General features: G+C 35.5%; 1 protein-coding gene across 2 annotated transcripts in view; it reads right to left on the bottom strand.

Moving 5' to 3' along the window:
• Nucleotides 1-20,234, bottom strand: part of KCNQ5 (potassium voltage-gated channel subfamily Q member 5) — a 242,785-nt gene that overhangs the window by 57,879 nt on the left and 164,672 nt on the right. For both annotated transcript variants that reach the window (XM_053461252.1, XM_053461250.1), the window contains exons 3-7: nucleotides 11,641-11,767; nucleotides 10,184-10,359; nucleotides 9,138-9,263; nucleotides 3,795-3,905; nucleotides 1,890-1,985 (exon numbers count right to left, since the gene is read on the bottom strand). In XM_053461252.1, the coding sequence (XP_053317227.1) occupies nucleotides 1,890-1,985; nucleotides 3,795-3,905; nucleotides 9,138-9,263; nucleotides 10,184-10,359; nucleotides 11,641-11,767 (636 nt within the window). The remainder of the gene's footprint in view (nucleotides 1-1,889; nucleotides 1,986-3,794; nucleotides 3,906-9,137; nucleotides 9,264-10,183; nucleotides 10,360-11,640; nucleotides 11,768-20,234) is intronic.

Consider the following 20,234-nt stretch of genomic DNA (forward strand, 5'->3'; position numbering starts at 1 on the left):
AAAAAAAGAAGAATCTAACTTTCAAAGAGATTGGTACAGAAAAGCAGATTTACGTAATTAAGTAGAAAAGGTGAATATGGCAAGAATTCTGAATACATGTTAATGGCGGAACTAATAAATTATCACAGACAAGATAGATCCATAAATGTTAAAAATCTTTAAATCAATCACTGTGATCTGTATTTAAATGCTCTACAAAACTAAGTGACAGACAACGGGTGACTTGAATCACATTGCATAATTCACAACATAATATTTGAATGGTATTCTGGCCACAACATTAAATGGATGAACACTAATCTTAACTAAAATGTAGGTGTTCTGCATTCTTCTAGATCATTCGGCAAGGCTGAGTTTGATAGAATAGATGAATTGTGTTCAAAATGATTTATGCACTCACGCCAAGAATGATTAAAGGCATAACAAAACCTTGTGATCTTTTTGTCTTCTTGATTGCTCACAAGAGAAAGAAGGAACACAGTTGTGTAATAGCACCAACAAAAACTTTATTATATGGATAAAATACTGCTTACAAACATACAGGGCAAACTTGGTCCCCATGGCGGTCCCACATAACAGTAGATAATAATTTCTTTGGAACAAGAAAATTATGCATTAAAACAAACATAATACATTGTAATCCAAAAATAGGATCACTCTGTAAGCTCTGTTCTACTGGTTGGAGGTAATTTTCATGTTCATGTTTAATTATTGTATAATTATCAATTGCAGCCCAAATATAATGTGTCTTCCATTAAATATTCACCAAATCTATCAAAATATGACCAGTCTCACGTATGTATGATGTGGAAGAGACTACATATGTCTACAAAAAATTATCTGTGTATTCTGAGAAATTTGATGTTAAAGGGTTAATGGCACAAATTTTTGGACATCCAAAATGTTTGTGAATCTAAGGCAAAAAAGGATATTTGGGCCAAATTACAGATAAAACACATGAAGGAAAAGTGAAGATTTTTTTCTATTGGATGCGGAGAGACTGCCATTTACTACTTTTGTTGATAAGTCCATGATCAGTGCTATGTTTGTAAATGGTATTTTATTAATATAATAAAGTTTTTTGGGTGATATTACCCCATTGTTTTCCTTCTTTCTCTTGGGCAAACAAGAACCCTGAGGATTTGATGCACCTTTATTCACACTTAATGTGATGTAGCTATGCACTGTATAACATCACTTTGTTCTTGACCTTGTATCATATTTGGTATTGCCTTTTGCCTTTTCCATGCAGCTTCACCTCAATGCAGCGCAATGCTTTTTTTTATTTATTTTTTTTACGCACCTCAAAACCTTGTACACTATTTATACACTCAATGTCTTTATATAATATTTTGACTTTCACAGACACTGTTCTATGCGATGTTGCAAATCTCTTGATATATGTGTCTCAATAGTAATTTTACTGCAAAACATTTAATCCTTTGAGTTCTTGGAAGTACCAGGTTATAGGGCAGGTTGTGAGGTACAAAGTGTAGTACCAAGAAGTGTCCATGTGTGGAAGACTGAAGATATACTGTATAAACAGGTAAGACTGTTGTGTAATGTACAGGACCAGGCCATGGACTTACCTAGCTAGCTTTAACTGATCAGAAAATCTATAACCTTGAGTCTCAACCAAGTCAATTTGGATATGGTTTTAAATAGTGTCAGGTTGTCATGTTGTACTATTTGGCCATCTGCATGCCATTAGTAAAACTCCTACATTAGTTTACAAAAAATAAAAACACAAACACAGGCTTTACAATGCCAATACAAACATTAAAGTCAGACGTCACAGTAAACCGTGCTACATGTTACAACAGTCTTCCTCCATTGTATGTGCTCTAGTTGCTAAGTTGCTTAGGTAAAAGTCATTCCTCAAATCTTACCTGAATTAAACTAGCAGCAGGATTTCTTCTTTTTTCAAAATGCTTCTGTCGATGTTGCTCCTGGACTTTCAGAGCAAATCCTGAGCCCAGAATGCCCTGTAATATAATTCATGCAATAGTCTATAATCAAAAGTTCTCAGTGCAATTAATTAATTCATACTGTTTCTTTCAGCTCTTATCTTGTGATACAAAGGTCTTATCCTCATGTCCATTCATTTCAGGTTAATTATAACAATAACTGGGATGGGTTTTTGTATCATTAGCGAAGGCAAATTATTTTCTTTCCATTTAATTTTACTTTATGTTATTTAATTCGGTATAATAGGAGACCATGTTAAGGGATGAAATACATGTAAGTAATAAATGACTAAGGTGTCTTACATATGTCCAATCTCTCTTTAATACATGTTCATGAACATTTTAAGATAATGAATGAAAAGCTAGAGTAATATGTTTAAACCAGTGACCTATCCCGGCCTAGGCCAAACGGTGCGGCAGTTCCCTGGTACAAAACTGGGGTGTGGGGACAGGGAGATCGCCCCCTCTTTACACTTTGATCATACAAAAGTTTCCTAACAAAGCAGGGACTTGATGTTAAAAGTGTATTTTATACATGTAAGTTTAAGATAATATTACAATTCAAATATACAGTGAAATCATGTACCAAGCACATATTAGTCATTAAGTTCACGTGTTTGATGCCAATGAAGAATGCAATGTATCTTTCAACCTCTTGGGGCTGATGCTGCATTAAGGATACATAAACATTCCACTACCAACTTATTGTTATACATAAATCTACTACCAACTTATTGTTTTGGAAGGTCTGGTCCCTTTCCTTGGGCTGCAAATGAGGACCGACGGCTTTGATGATCATCAATACATGAGAAAAAAATTATTTCCCTTAGCACTTAGCCCTCTCTATCCCAAGAGAGAGAAAACCTTCATACTTTTTTTTAAATGTTCTTTACTTTAACCCCTCCATCTTGCAAGTGCTAGCAAGATGGTGGTAAGACTGGGAGACTCTGTGCCTCCCAAAAGTTAATTTTATATTTTAACATCTCCTCTTAGTTCCAATAGGAATGGGGCATGGGGTAACACAATGTGTCCACCAATGAAAATAATTGTACTACCACTCAACTGCATATTGGATAAGGGGACCCTAAAACTTGGTTAATTAAGGGTCTGGGGGACCAGAATTTATTTCACATTTGTTTTTAAATTAAAATCCTTTTTTACTCAAACATTTGAACCCGTGTGATAACTTAGGTAAAGCCTGCTCAGTGGGTTTAACTGTTAAATAACCAACAACTAACTAAACAATATTGTAGTGAATAGTGATTAGATCCATTTGTATATAAAACAAATTAGACATACATAGAAATACTGACTGATTCACCTCAGATTAACTTGTAATGTACTTTGGCCAGATTTGTATTTTAATTGGTCGCCCATCAAGATCAATGAATATTAGTGTAGTTTTAAACTTGTGTCTTGTCTTGTAGCTTCAATAGAAACTTTTGAAGCAGGCATTGATCTAAAAGGGAATATGCAGTAATGCATTTCTCCAGCGGACAGAGATTAATATGCAAGCTACAAATCACAGTCTACAATCTAAAAAGAGGAAATTTGCTTCATTATTTGTAATAGAACAGGGACACTTAAATAAATAGAACATATAAATAATGAAAAGGTGTAGGTGATATTTGTTCATATAAATATACCACACAAGTAATTCCACCATGCTTTCTGGTCATTATGTCCCATTCTGCTATTAACCCTATATGGAACACATAATGTAACAGTTCTTGTGTAATATAAACGTATAAGAAACAGAATTATATTTCTATACCTAGACATATATTGTCTTGAGTTTTGTATTGGATTAGTATACATAGTACTCACTGCAGGTAGAGCAAAGAAAGAGATTCCAAGTAGAGCAAACCCTGCTGATAACAATCTTCCAAGCCATGAACGAGGTGTCTTGTCTCCGTAACCAATGGTGGTTAATGTGATCTAAAAATGTACAAACCAGTGTAAGAAAAAAAACTTTCTATTGGGTATTAATAATTACATATTACATAAATCTCATCTTCATATGGCATACTTTACTCAAAATATAACATTAATGTTCTGTAAAGTATTATTTTATCTAACCAACTTTATCTACAATCATCTTGACCAATGCAATAATACAGTATCATTTGACTGCTAAATTGTATAACAATGAATTTTACTTGAAACATATGATCTTAGAAATGACAGGACTGGGAGACAGAAAATACTTTCCACGTTAAGGGATTCAGGAAACCACATTATAAAAGGAATTGTTTACTTAGCTTGACTTTATATGCGCCAAGGGAATCAGCACGACCCTGACAGTGGAACTTCCTATTGCTTAGATTATACTTAGAAACATAACATAGAAACATAGAATTTGAAGGCAGATGAGAACCATTCAGGACCATTTAGTCTGCCCATTTTACCTGCTGTAATGACTCAGACCTTAATCAGTCCTTTTTCTTGTCTTAGATTCAGGATAGCTTTATGCCTGCCCCATGCACGTTTAAATTCCCTCATTGTTATAGCCTATATCACTTCTGATGGGAGGCTGTTGTATTTATCTACCACCCTCGGTAAAGTAAAACTTTCTTTTACCCTCTAGTTTTAGATTTTTACTTTTTGTTCTAACATTTCTCCTCCTTTGAAATAAGCTCCCCTCTTGTACTTTGTTAAATCCCTTTTGCATCTCCCCTCTCTTTTTTCCTCTAAGCTATACATATTCAGCTCCAATTTTAGAAGCCCTCCTCTGAACTCTTTCCAGAACTGTACACAATACTCTAGATAAGGTCTGATGAGAGAGCTGTAAAGTGGCAGAACTCTCTCTTTCTGCTAATAATGCCTTGGGGAAATAAATCTTCATGGGTACAGAGATCTTTTTGGAGGTCTCTTTATAAATTGTACTGGCAGACAGCACGTGGAATTCCTTAAGATTGGAAGAAAGGAGCCATCATCTTTCCCTTTGAGATGACATTACTGTAGTTTTTTTGCCTTCTTCTGGATCAACTAATAGGAGTTTGTGGAATGGGTGAACCTGACAGACTATATATCTTTTTTCAACCTAATTAGCTATGTAACTATGTATTGCCTGCTTACCATTAAGTCCTTAGAAAAATTACTCCAAAGTCCTTTCTATCTCTTGACAGAACAGTACCCCAATGCTATATTCTGCATTGGGATTTTTCAATTTATCAACATTTAACTAAAACTGACATACTCTTGACCTTTCTTCTAATTTATTTAGCTTGTTCCACCAGGAATATATTTCCCTATTTCAGACTGTTGTAAAATGTGCAAAAAGACAAAACTATGGGTGCCAATAGGCCTGGACTGGCCAACTGGCCGCCCATAGATATGAGCATAAAAACTTAGCGGCCACTTATTTAGTGCAGTAACCAAGTGTTTTCTGTCCCATTTTTTTCACTTTTTTTCTCTGCGGTAGAGCTGTTTCTGTTGTGTGCAAGTAACATGAATTGATACATGTATACAAACGTATGGAAGGCTCATAAAATAATATATGCCCATCATCCACATGATGCACACTTTTCTTTCTCTCTCTTTCTTTTCGACCTTTTCTAATTTCTCCCTCTCTTTCTTCTTCTCTCTTCCCTTTTACATCTACTCTTTTTACTTCTCCCTCTTTTGTCTCTCTCCCCCTTTTTTACTACTTCTTTCTCATTTATACTTTTTCTCACTCCCCCTCTCTTTCTTTTCTCTTGCTTTTTTTCTCTTTTTCTTCTATATTGCTCTTCTTTGTTTTGACCCCCTCGACAGCCGCCCCTCTCCCAACCCACATACAACATTATACAGCAGCCCCTCCATCATCCCTACCTGTATACAACACTATCAGACAGCTCCATCTACTCCTTACACACAACATAATCAGACCAACGCCTTCCACTACACACAACAGTATCAGTAGCCCAACTTATCACTGGGCACAACATGGTCTGACAGCCCTTCTTTCCATAGGCAACACAATTGGTGGGTCTTGGTATATATTCACTGTCTCCCTTAACAGGATATATAGTGAAGGTGAATATGTACTATATACTGTACATATAAATTATAACAATGCATTTTTGAACCTATAGCATAATTTAGCATTTTGTAATATTTCGCTTATTTGCCTGTGCGTGCTTGAATGCATTTTTGGTGGGGCGCACCAGAGGCCATTTTTGCCTGATGTGCCCTATGGTCTAGGTCCGATGCTGGTTCTGTACATTGCAGTGGCAATGAATGGCTAAGACGTCTGAGCAGAAAAGTAATTATTCCCAGTCGGCATAAAGTGTACTACAAATACAAATACACAAGAATCACCAACATAAATGATAATTGGGGGTAAACACTTTCCAAAACATCATCTAGCAGGTGTTTATTTGTGTTAATACAATGATACCAGTGTCTATCTCAAGGTTTGTGGAAGTTATTGGGCACTTACTAAAATTTCCATCACAAAACCTGGGAATGAGGGTACATGGGAAAGGCTAATGAACTTCCAATTTATTTTCGATTAAATGTCAGTCCATCAACTAACACAATAAACGACTTCTACTTTAATTTAACAAGTGATCTTGGACTTGACACCTGTAATTGGACTAGTATTTAGGATAATGTTTGTGAGTTTTGTCCATGGATGTTGTTATCATATAGTCATGCAATAGATAATACCGTGCATTTGGTTTAAGAAGTAAAAGCAGATTTGCAAGCTGCTATTTTCTTTGTCGTGCTACAGTAAAAAATGTTGTTTTTGCTTCATAAATAGACACAGTGTCATTGCAGAGATTTATGTAGTTGTGGGGATAATTTATAATGGATGATTTATTATGGAAAATCAGTTCAGATATTTTTCTAAAGAAATGTGAGATGTGTAATCGCTCTCATGAACAAATGCCAATTACAGCGGCTTTCGTAAAGGAAAAAACAAACAAACAAAAAAACTCAAAATCAATGAAGATAAGTAGCAACCCAATTAACAGTAACAGACTTCTAAAATCCCAGACATTGTATACTTTGGCAAAACAATCAAAATGGCTAGATGGTCCATTAAAACAAACCACTCTGTATTTCATTCTTTTTACAGCTGGTCCTGTTGGTACATATAAAACAACAACATGGGGTCAGGTCCAAGACATAACACCATTGTAGTTGCAGAAATTGATTCTCAGCAATGAATGTTCGGTCAGTGGTCACAGAGTTTTTTTTTAATGTGTTATTTTCCGAGTTCAACCTAATTCTTATGAAAAATTATTATTTACTTATTTCAATTATTTACACATTTTTATATTAATTTTGCAGTATCCAAGGATGTTAATATTCTATAATGCAGATAATAAAGGCATACATGGTAAACCTGCCCCAGAACTCTGAGGGCCAAGCCACTTTGCAAACCCCAGCATCCCCTGCCCTTGGTGTCTTCAAATGTGGAGCATAAGATCTGTCCTTTGTCTACATAAATCTTTCTTCTGCTTTCTAGGAGATGCTGTAGGAAATGTATTTTATATCAGGAAAAGTCCAAATGAAGCACAATAAATACCTAATCTAACCTCTCCGTCCCTTAATGGTGACAGTGGGGAGTAAATTGAGGAAGGAAGGATTCATGCATGTGTCACTGCTGCTCAGATCTTTACCTGTCAATAGGCCAATACTTGTAAGTCTTGTCACCACATATGGGCTTCTTGGAAAAGCAAGAGTGCCCTTGTAGAAAGCAAATGTAGATAGGCCAGCATGCATTTATCTTTATTTTTTTTACACAGCCTATGCGCCAATGTGTTTTTGGGATGCCATATGACTAGGAAGTTTGTCTGAGACTGGCAATCGGTCTTTTGATTTTTAGATGGGTTTTAACATTTAACTTAAATAAACAAATACATGATAGTTATGGCATGTCCTTTCAATCTGATTAAATGTGAGTTTTCTACAAAGTTTGCATATAACTTATGAAAACTACAAAATACACTTTAACAACTAGAAAGGTATGTGATACTTGTAGTGGGTGTTAAGAAGTCATTTAATGACACTATGGGTATCCACATAAACTTCATACATAATGGTGCAAATTCTGTTTTCTCTATATGCTAGTGAATACTAGGCTTCAAAAAGCTCTGGGACAGGAACCCATGGTAGCATTGAACATGATTGTACTGACAATAACTACGTGCACACATAAAATCATCATCATTACCTCCTTTAATAATTCTGGACCCATGTGAGTCAATTGAACATCAGCTTGTTAAATAGTCTAATGTGCAACCAAAGTAGAATGAGTGAAGCTAACCAATGCTGCAGGGTGTTTCACATAGAGGCACTCTTCAAAGTGTGAGGAGGCTGGGAACACAGTCCTTTAAAAGTTACTCCTTCTTTAAACCGGTCAAGCACATGCTCATTAATGTATCATAAAACTAAGTTTCTCTTTCTTAAATACTTGATTACTTGGTTACTGTTAGTTGTTGGAAAGTGAAACATGTTTGTTCTGTTATAACACTGAAGGGGATAGCTTGCAGCAACGTCTGTGCAGACTTTTATGAGTTTTAGAACCCTATAAAGCCTAGCAGTGCCTCACTTGTCGTACCTGGAGTATACTGTAGCCCCAGAGACTCCTTTGAGGTTTGCCCACTGAAACACTCTACCTTTCCGCCCCCTCTAGGCCCCCATAGCGGTGCCTGGTATACTGATTTGCTAGCAACACACAGCTAATTATTACCTATGTGTTTGCATAAACCAACTCTGTTCCTTTTTAAATAAATAATGCATTATACTTGCAATAAGCGATCGTCAGTAACACTTTTGTTATGTCAACCATTTGACATATATTTAGAAAGGAAAAAAAACATTGCACATAAGAGAGTCATACAGTGTACTTTATTATCAAGTACATTTCATGTGAAAAAAAGTGTAATTGTAATGCAATTACATTTAAATCACTTATAGTGGTTTTCTTTTTTCTTCTTTTTAAAGCGGGTATGATGATGATGAAAAGTAATGAATAAAACCACCTACTTAAAGGTTCCCATTAATGTAATATCACAGAGTGATGAGCTATTCATTTATACAGTATAATTAATGGTTACTTCTGTTAGTTTGATATAAATCAATTACATATTGTTTCTATTGCAAGTAACACTCTCCTCAAACTGAAACATTACTGAAACAGAACCCTTCCATCAATTTGTAATGAATGTTACTTACCGTACCCCACCATAAGGCATCTGCATATGTTTGAAATTCAGAGTTTCCTTCTTTTTCCACCAGATACACAAGGAAGGATGAAAAAATGAGAACTAGGAATCCTATATACCAAGCTGTAATGAGTTCCTGTATGTAAAATACATAGAAGTTGAACATGTAACTAAAGTCAGCCATACAGCTAAATATTGCATATTATTAAAGTATAGCTTTCATACTTCATTAATGATTGTTTTAACACCTTCATACTCTTTGTTTGCATTACTTAATGTCTCAATTTCTGTTTTTCAATTGTGATTTTCTCTTTAGCTACTATATTTAATGTATGACCCATCATTTAATTTGAAAAATAGCATAATAAACACACCTAGTAGAGCGCAAAAAAAAATACCCCTAAAATACATTCACCCCAATAAACTAAAACTAACACCCCAAAACAATAGATGGAAAAAGCAACCCTCTGCTTCAAACATCATTGCAGAAAAAGCATGGGTCATACTGCTTGCAGTAATACACAGATCAGATTATACCAACACATAAAATACAATGTATGTGGTGTATTTTTAACAAAAATGTTTTATTTGGAAACATGGAAACATACAGTATGATTGCAGATGTCAAACTCCCCAATTTTGTAATCACATCATAAAACCATCTATTCTGCCCATTTCTACCTTGAGTAAAAACCACAAACATTACTAAGTCCTTGGTCTTGTCATGGATTCCGGATAGCCTGATTAATGCCTATCCAATGTATATGTGAATTGTTTCACTGTAATTTTTTTATTTCTAAAACTAACTCTACTCTAACCCAGCCTCTCAACTCCTCCCATTACCTATAAAGAAAAATAGTCTCAATCAATCCTGCCAAAGCATGCGAGAGGAAGAAGTAGTGAGGCGGTTAGGAAGAATATGGAGGAGTGCTGCGTCCTTAATGGCATGACATTCCATGGTATCACAATGGATTTTATGAGCCCTAAAAATCATTAACGCGCATAGATGTTATTTAAAACACTGTAGGTTTGGGAGGTTAAACAAATATGGTTTACCTTGCTGTGTGCATAAACCACAGACCCTAGTAATTTCCATGTTCCTCCTCTCCGATCCATGCGCACCATACGTAGTATCTGTAGGAATCGAAGACTCCGAAGTGCTGATGTTGCAAAAATGTTACCCTGAGTTCCAGCAGAAACAACTGCCACTGATGCTATGAGAACAATGATATCTAGAAAAGAATTGATAAAGATTTGACTCCAGAATTACTTAGGCATATTGCTCATATTTAGGCATTCATTCACCAAAGTAGACATAATTGCATACATTCTCGAAAATGGCATCTGGAAATGGTTTGCTTCCTTTTTTTCCAGGAGCCATTAAGGAACAGTAATCACTGTGCTGTGACAGTGAGTACTACATGTTAAATGTGTTCCTAAAATGAAATGGGATGATAATGTCACACTAAATATGCATTCTTATTTTATAACTGTCATGAATGGTCATTTGCCACTGACATCAAACAACTTCTGGAAAAGGTATTAATATTTGATTTTCATGAAACCAGGGCAAATTAAGCTAATGTTTGGATTTGAATTTTCATTTCAACTTGTATAATGATATATATATATATATATATATATATATATATATATATATATATATATATATATATATATATATATAAATATATAAGCACACAGAATTTGGTGAATTGTGTATATTGTGCATATAAACTATGTTGACAGTTGTAAACTTACAGAAGACCACATTATGCTTAAGTGTTCCATTAGCCAGACCACTGACCACTGTTGTTATCACTACAAATACTTTCTCCTGTCAGCACCTTCAGTGCAGGCACACATATCATGAGCTATTATCTTTTCTTAGCACCTGCTTTGCAAACAGGTTGACGTCAGGTGGTTGTTCCCAAGCACTTTTCCATTTGCTTGATTGGCAAGGGTATTATTTTGATAAGAAAACATACACTAAACCACAACTATTATTTGGCCAGAAAATTGTTGGCAGTTCAAATGTGTTTGGCGTCTTCTTACTACCTCCTCAACTTTTGCAGTTCAGGCCACCAATATACAGCTTTTCACTGATTAGTTGTTTTCTATGCGTGCTCTGTGGTAGGGCCCTGCTTACATTTTTAATTAACAATTCAATGTATAATTAAAATCTCCTTTTTATTGTTTTATGAAAAATAATATTCATTTTATATGACCACATAATGCTTGGAAAACACTTAGTCATCACATAGATAAAAAGAGCATCAGCATATTAATATGCCTGAGTTAAAAAGGTTATTATGCAATAAAATTAATTAGTTTGGATTACACACACTTAAGTTTTTAAACTAAAACTATTCTTGAGAATATAGGCCAAATGTAAGTAAATACTTTCTGAGTATTACTGAAACATTTAATTAATAGCATTTATTGTACATGAAATTTTAAAAATACATACATTTGTGGCCTTGCCCTAAATGCATTCCAAGGAGGAAACTTACCTATTACACAAAATGGTTTCCTGGCAAACCTTAACCTTCCCTGCCATCCTCGGTACCGGCAGCAGCAACCAGCAGACCATATACGAATAATATACTCCAAACCAAACACAACAATCATGACAAATTCCTAAAATATAAATTAGAGATATTGATTAAAATTGATCATCATGGTATCACTTAGTACCATATAAAACTTAATTACCAAGTTAATAGTATCAATGTAACATTATCAGACAGCATGCTACTCTTACCTTATACATCACATTATCAAAATATTGGACCAATCAAAATCAAAAATGAATTTTGAAACCAAAACCGATAATCATAAAGTAAAAGCAATAGGTAAAAGCATACACACACGCTACAACACTCTATGGGAATCCCACTATCCCACAATAACAATAGTATAAACAAAGGTAATGGTGGTGCGACCCACCATCAGTGAGTGGAGCATAAAATAAGGATTCACCCTGTATAGGGTTAAAAGAATATTCCTTGGAGTTAATACGACTGACTCCAATCTATGTTGCCAAGTGTGATATAAGAATCACACACCCATCTATAGCTGGAATGTGGATATCTTGCCTGGAGCCCGTGGCCTGGCTCCTGGTATAAACAGCACTGTGCTGACTTAGAACAAAGATCTAAGGACTTAGGGCAGCACTCTCCCTAAGCAAAGCAAAGGATGGGGTAGGTGAGTATAAAATGCACAGCTTATAGTCTAAAAGTATGTTTAATAATCATATACAACATAAATATATTATTAAAACTCAGTGTTAGCCATTGCAGAATATTCCACTTCTTTGCCTTAAAAAACTCTTGGGTTGCTTTCACAGTACATTTTGGGTCATTGTCGATCTGTAAAGTGAAGCGCTGTCCAATCAACTTTGCTGAATTAGGCTGAATCTGAGCAGACAATAGATCCTTATAAACTAAATTCATCCCGCTACATCTGTCTTCTGTCAAATCATCATAAACACTGGTGACCCAGTGCCATTTGAAGCCATGCATGCCCATGCCAACGCACCGGTGCGGAGAACTCTGATCTCTGACAGCCGGGGAAGGTCTGCGCGATGGACGCAGACAACCCCCGCTGCAGCCAGGAGGAGGTGTGGCAAATCGCATAGACATCTACACGCTACCCCGGCTACACACCGGGGATTCAGAAGCACCGGTAAGTGGGGCGAGGGGGGGGACAGGAGGATCCAGGTCCCCTGCAGCTGTGCGGGGGATCTGGATCTTAGTTGTCTCATAGTCAGACCTATTTGAGGTCTGATTATAAGACGACACCGATTATAAAACCTCATCTTAAAATCGAGCAAATACGCTAACTTCAGACTTGCAGTACTAAAATGTATTATACGATAAAGATCCTAATGAAATTTATGAATTGCAACTGCGTATTTATGAATATGATATTTTGTATCTTTGTATATGTTTTTTTAATAAACAAAAAAAGATAAAAAAGAACACATATTTCTGGAATTTAACTGCATATCACCAATGTAAGCAGCTGTACCGATGTATAGAAAAGGAAAGTGTAGGGTTAAAAAATGATAAGCAATGTAGATGGAGTTGCAGGGGTAAATGATGTCAGAGGTTTAGAGCTTCTGACCAGAGCTGGTTGTGACACCCACTCTCCCTTATTTTAATAATCTTGTCTCCTTTGTGGATAGGAATTAATAGATGTTTTCTTAGAGTGTTCAGGCATGCATTTGTTACAAATGCTATTTTAAAGTGGTTCTGTCCCTAAACGTGCATGTTATAAATGTATATAAATAGGGATTTATCAAGGGTGTGGTAAGGTTGACTTTGGTATCATAGAGTATTTTTTCTATCTTTCTCCATTGGGGCATGAGTGGCTATGGCTGGACAATAAAAAGGTTGTGGGGGATGCCTTCTTCTGGGTCAATCCTAAATAATTTCTTAGACTTTAATTGAATTTCACTTACTTTATATTGTTTTACAAACTATGTAACATCCCAAGTACATTTTTGATGTTTAACTTTTAAATGTTCGAAATAACTGTTGTATTTTATGCCACGGTATCAGTAGTACCTTGCCAGAAAAAGGGAAGAACATTGTTATAGCAGTTGGAGAAAGGATACTTTCCACCATTTCTAAATGGTGGATCAATTGAAAGAAATGCTACTGCAATCCAATGATAGATTACAGAGCAAAGGATGAATTTTTTATGTAAGTAATGTGCTGGCAAGGTCCTCTTATTTTATGTATTATGAATAAATGCTTTGCACTTGTGAAGATTATGGCCTTAAGGCAGAAGGGAAGTTAAAGATTCCACTAGTAATGAGAAACAAAAATGCCTCGACACCTGGATAAGAATGAGTAGGGTCTAGATCTTATAGATTATACATGATGTATTACCATCTAGAATTAATTTTAAAACTTTTACCCAATGTTCAAGGAAAGCCTACCAAGACAGAGCCTTTTCTCACATTATGCAAACTTTTACATTTTCTTAAATTTTTAACCCCTTATAACCTTCTCGATGTACTATGCCTTTGCGAAAAATTGATGGCATAGAATGTCTTGAATTAAGTACAAAATACTTGCAGTAAAGAAAGGGTTAAAGCATAATTTGAGGCATATTCCTGATGGTTTAGGGGCAGTTTCGATATAGTAGTGTTCAACCCCAAGTCTAGAGAGCCACAAACAGAATTTTATGTATCTGTGTTTGTGGTCTATTTGCAGCACTTGAGGCGCAGAGTTGACAACCATTGGGTTAAACTAATATTTGCACTGCTCCAAATACACACATACATGAGTTATGGGACATTTTAGATAATAAAGACATGAACCACAACTGATTACATCATCTTCAGATGGTTTCCAATGAAGGAACAATGAATCAATTGGTCAGAAATATACTTTGGCTTTCGTAAGCACTCATTTATTAACATGTAGTGGATAATTTTTATTATAAAGTCATGGCGTGCCTCAAAAATGTGTGTGTTTACTCAATTTAAGCAAACAACTTTATTTAACATTTATAATAATATATTATTCTGAACACTGCTGATTGAAAATGCGTTTACTTTTAGCTAGTGCCTGGAAGCCTGGAGATTTGTACAAGTAGTACAAAATTTAAACAAAGAGCATTTTAATGCTTTTAGTATAAAAAAAAGTCAATTCATTATAGTATGCACATATCAAGAACTGAATTATAGTGCTTCGTTAAGTGTGTCACATGACGAAATCAAAACGAACTAGCACAACAGAAAATCATCAGTGTATAAAAAGAAATTAATATATTTTGACTCAAGATACATGGGCTGCAATGATAGCAAAAAACTTTTTTTACACAGACCCATTACCTGAAAAACACATTCGGTTCTATTGTTTTTAGGATCTGTTTAATAACAGATTAACATACTACTTCTCGCAATGTATCTGACATACCCTAATTCTTCAAGTGTCAAATGTTAAACATGTGAAAATTTAATACATGTATATAATGCTGCCATACACACATTTTCACAAAGGGGCAAAACCAGTACAGATGCTGAAGTCTTCCATTTTGCATACCTCCAAACGTGTTAAATTGTTGAAGAGGGGCATTGTTTAAGGTGATTTGTTAATGGCATATAGATGGTTCTTTATCAAGTCATTTGATTTGCCCCATTTATGACTATTTTGTTGAGTTATTTTGTTGTGTTTTCATACAATTGTGACAGTTAGAGTCCTAGAACACTAAAACCCAGCAAACAAACTCATACCCGTCAAACTTTCTGGGACCTAAAAAAAGGGAAATGAAAGAAGGACAATTTGGGCTAAAAATAAGCACTGTCCCTGAATAAATGGGGACACGAGCTTACAACCCAAACAAAAGAGTGACATTTGTATTATTGCAAGAAGTATCTGTGTTAGAAATCTGACCCTGCTTTTCCACGCATCATTTTCAATCCAAAATGTATACGTTTTAATCAAGGAGGTAAAAATCAAGATTACTGATTTGTCTCAGTGCAAAGAAAGAACAATTAGCATGATGGTTTATTTTTCTTTAATTAAAAGGCTCACAACAGATCGTCTTGTAAACTAATTATATGTCCCTCAATGCTGCAGGGAACTCTGGTGTGTGCCTACTTATTAATTTTGTAAAGGTTTTATTGTCACACAGGGTATTGTTTTAGGAAATAATGCTGGAAGGGCTGTCTATAGTTAGGACTTTGTTTATGCAAGAATATTAATGATGGAGTGTAAAAAATACATACCAACAAACAGAGAACGGAATGCATCACAATAAAAAGAATGTTTTAAAAGCTATAAACAGTATATGTGAACACTGCAATATCAAGTTTTTGTTTGTGTAAGTAATGCTGAGTGTCAAAGTAGATTAGGATGAATGTGTTTTGCTATAAATGTACTATACAATGTGATGTAAAAAAAAAAATCTTTAAAATTAAATTAATGGATACATTTTAGGATGTAGCCTTGTCCCACCTTGCCTGCCTGTGTCTATGTGATTGAGGGCAATATAGTACCGTGCAACAGATCGTCAGATGTGACAATAGGGCTTAACTATTGGAACTTGCCTCTCCGCACTACCGCTATCTTTTGGTGTTCCTCGGGGCTCAGTTTTTGACCCTCTACTCTTCTCTATCTACACCTCTTCACTTGGACAACTTATATCGTCCCTTGGTTTGCAATACCACCTATACACAGAGGATACTCTAATCTCTATCTCTTCTCCCGACCGTCCACCCTCTCTTCTAACTTGCCTCACAGACTCTGCTTCAAAGACTGAGTTTATGGTTATTCTGCCATCTCCTCCGTCCACAACTCCTGACATCTCTATCACTGTTGAGAACCCCCCCATCCAAACAACTGACCAAGTTACTGTCTTGGTGTCACACTTGACTCTGTTCTCTCCTTCATCCCTCACATCCAATCTCTTACCAAATCCTGCCTCCTTCATCTGAAAAGCATTTTCTGGATTTGCAAATTCACACAAGAAACAACCAATGTACTAATCCACTTCCTTGTGATATCCCATCTGGACTATTGCAACTCCATACTAACTGGTATCCCACTCTCCTGCCTTTCCCCACTCCAATCCATTCTCAACACTACAGCTAGATCTTTCCCTGTTACCATTCCGCATTTGCTGCTCCACTATGCCACTTGTTCCATTGTCTTCCCATACCTTCCAGAATCAAATTCAAGCTTCTGACCTTGACCTATAAAGCCCTTTCAGTGCCGAGAAAATTTGAAATATATAAACATGGGAGAAAAAAAATGTTGCAAATTATATATATCAAAATAGAAAAAGGCTCCAGGTTTGGATTTACTGGGGAGCTGGCCCTTCCTGGCACAGCTAAGCACCTGAGTTCCTGTGGTGTGTGCAGATTCCTGATTCTGGTGACTTGCAAATTATATATATGTCCAGATTCATGTTTCACCACTGAGAACCAGGGTATCAGTTTAAATCGATTTTGTTTTTAGTTCTCAATAGATTGCCCTACTCTTCCATTTTTGATCTGGAATCTGTGATGCCACCCTTAATGTATTTTAGATATATTTATAAAGCCACAGCTGAGGTGAGAACTAAATGAACTCCTCAGATATTAGGTTGCTATGGCAAATGGCAGAACATGGTGAATTAATAACAGACAGAGTGGTAAATTAAAATGGGCAGCTGATCAGGGAGATAACAAGCATAAAAACTCAAAGATAATAAAGAACTTTTAAAACATATAAACAGTGCAATAGAAGAATATTTTCTTATTATTTATTGTTTTATATAGCATCATCACATTCCTTACTTCTATGCAATGGGGTGTTTAAGAACAGATTAAAAAAGTACTATTTTATATTTGTTATATTTGTTTCATTTGAATAAAACCCCTACAAAGTGAAGTGTGACTTAAAATGTATATCATTATTATTATCTTTTATTTTTATAGCGCCAACAATTTACACAGCGCTTAATACAATAAATATATTCAAGGGGTATGACAAAACGACAATTGACAGACTAAGACAAACCGATACATTAGGTGGAGAGAGCCTTGCTCGGAAGCTTACAATCTATCACTGCAAAACGTATTCAGACAATTACTTATTAAAATAGTTAAAACAACATGTCCTCTATTACAAGCAAAACATGATAACAGTATAGTGGGAAAAATCATTACAGTCTGCCTCTAAATAACGTCTGGATGTCTTACAGCTAAGAGCTAATATTACATTTTGTTTGCTGCATCAGTACTAGGGTCAGGAAACACAAGACCTGTCTAATGAAGAGCAATTTGTTTTATGAATCACAGATGTTACAGCTCTTTTTTAGGCTTCTGTTACAAAATAAATAAACACATAAATAAATGATTGAATTTATGTGGAGGAACCTACAATTGTGAAATAAAACATACTGTGCTAGCTGTGCTCAGCCTTTAGTGGGGACAGCCATAATCATTCAAAGGCATACCCTGGAGGGCTAAACCCTATTAACTTAAAGGGGATATGTCACTTTCCTGAACATTACTTAGTACATTTTACTAAAGAAATCCATGATATGGCGCTTACTGCGTAAAACCCGCTGTACAACAGAGAACGGAGATTTTAACTTTTTATGTTCTCTGTGTTTCTATGATTATATCCTGCCTATTACATTATTCGTTGCCTGGTAATGGCATTTGTACGATACGTACTATAGAGAATTAAACTAAACTCAGGACAGTAAATTAATCAGTAATGCATGTTTTGTCACCTTTTGCCACAAGACTCAGTGTTAGTGTAGAAATACCCTGTAAGGCAGTTGCTGTGTTAAATGTTGCTGTTACTTTAGCTTTAAAAAGCCGTTAAAGCCACAAATGAGCTCTTCTGTTTGAAAACAATGCCAAGACATGCTGTGTTAGTTAGTTACGCAGGTCTTATATATATATATATATATATATATATATATATATATATATATATATATATATATATTTTTTTTTTTTTTTTTTTTCCTGGCTCCAGTTTTAGAGCAGGCAATTACAGAATTTGTACGCCTCAGAAATTTCTTTGATTGTAAAAGTTATATATTTAATTGTACAGTTTCCTGACTGTACAAACTGTTAATAGCTTTTAACATTTGCTGCAGATGTTAGTATTGTTTGGTTTTAGGTCATTACTTTGAACTAATAAGTTGTTTCAAAATAGGTCCTCATCCAATAAATCTTAAAATGTATGATGTCTGTGAATGCCATTTTCTCATTTTGACATGGTGACATACAAAACAACACACTTTGTACTGTTTTTGTTTGTCTTGTTGAGGGCATTTCCCACATAAAATATTATGTATAATAGTAAAATAATGTTGTTTTCACAGTTATGTACTTGTTGAAAGTTTTAAGTGGAGAATATCTATCTTTCTTTCTGGCATAGTGTACTCCATTAATGTTTGTACATTGTTGCAGAATGTTTACAATCGTTAAAAGTTGGCGGAGCTCCCAGACTGTTACTATAGCAACTAAAACCAGGATATGGCTAACAGCATAAAGGTAGCGGTATTACACATTATACTGTAGATATACCTATGAACCAAAACCTATGATAACGTGGATGGCCGGGTGCGTGTATGTCACTTACCTTGAGAACACATGGACTATGGGAAGAAGACAAGCTGGTGGAGGCAGTGTGATGCTTTGGGCAATGTTGTACTGGGAAACCTTGGGTCCTGCCATTCATGTGGGTGTTACTTTGACACGTACCACCTACCTAAGCATTGTTGCAGACCATGTAACCCTTTCATGAACACAGTATTCCCTGATGGCAGGATAATGCTCCCTGCCACAAAGCAAAAATGGTTCATGAATGGTTTGAAGAACACAATGAGTTCAAATGTTGACTTAGGGACATACCTAGAGTATTTGGCACCTGGGGCAGATCATGTATGTGCACCCCCCACACACACACTTTAAAACTGCATAGTTTCTATCATAATATACTGGCACAGACATTGACAGTGGTACAGCATAACTGTTATCATTATATACCGAGTCACACATTGATGGGGGTACAGCATAACTGTTATCATTATATACTGAGGCACACATTGACAGGGGTACAGCATAACTGTTATCATTATATACTGAGACACACATTGACGGGGGTACAGCATAACTGTTATCATTATATACTGAGGCACACATTGACAGGGGTACAGCATAACTGTTATCCTGATATACTGAGGCAGATATTGATGGTGGTACAGCACCTATCACTATATATTGAGCCAGACATTGACAAAAATGCAGCATAACCCCTATCACTATATACTAAGCCAATTGATGTGGTGTAGGCCTACCACTTCAGTGTCTGGCTTAATATATCATAGGAATGCACCGAAAAGAAAATTCTGGACTTAAACCGAAAATTCAGCATTCACTTGGCCGAAACTAAAAATGACATTTTTTTGGACAATGTTACATTGTAACAATAATATATATATATATATATATATATATATATATATATATATATATATATATATATATAATTGTTAAGAGCAATCACACTCCTATCATGGCCAGGTTCTAGCATGTACTGGTTGCCTGGGCATGGTAGGAGTGTGATTGCTGTTAACAATCATA

Source organism: Spea bombifrons, chromosome 3 (genome assembly GCF_027358695.1).
Source record: "Spea bombifrons isolate aSpeBom1 chromosome 3, aSpeBom1.2.pri, whole genome shotgun sequence".
NCBI classification, from domain to species: Eukaryota; Metazoa; Chordata; class Amphibia; order Anura; family Pelobatidae; genus Spea; species Spea bombifrons.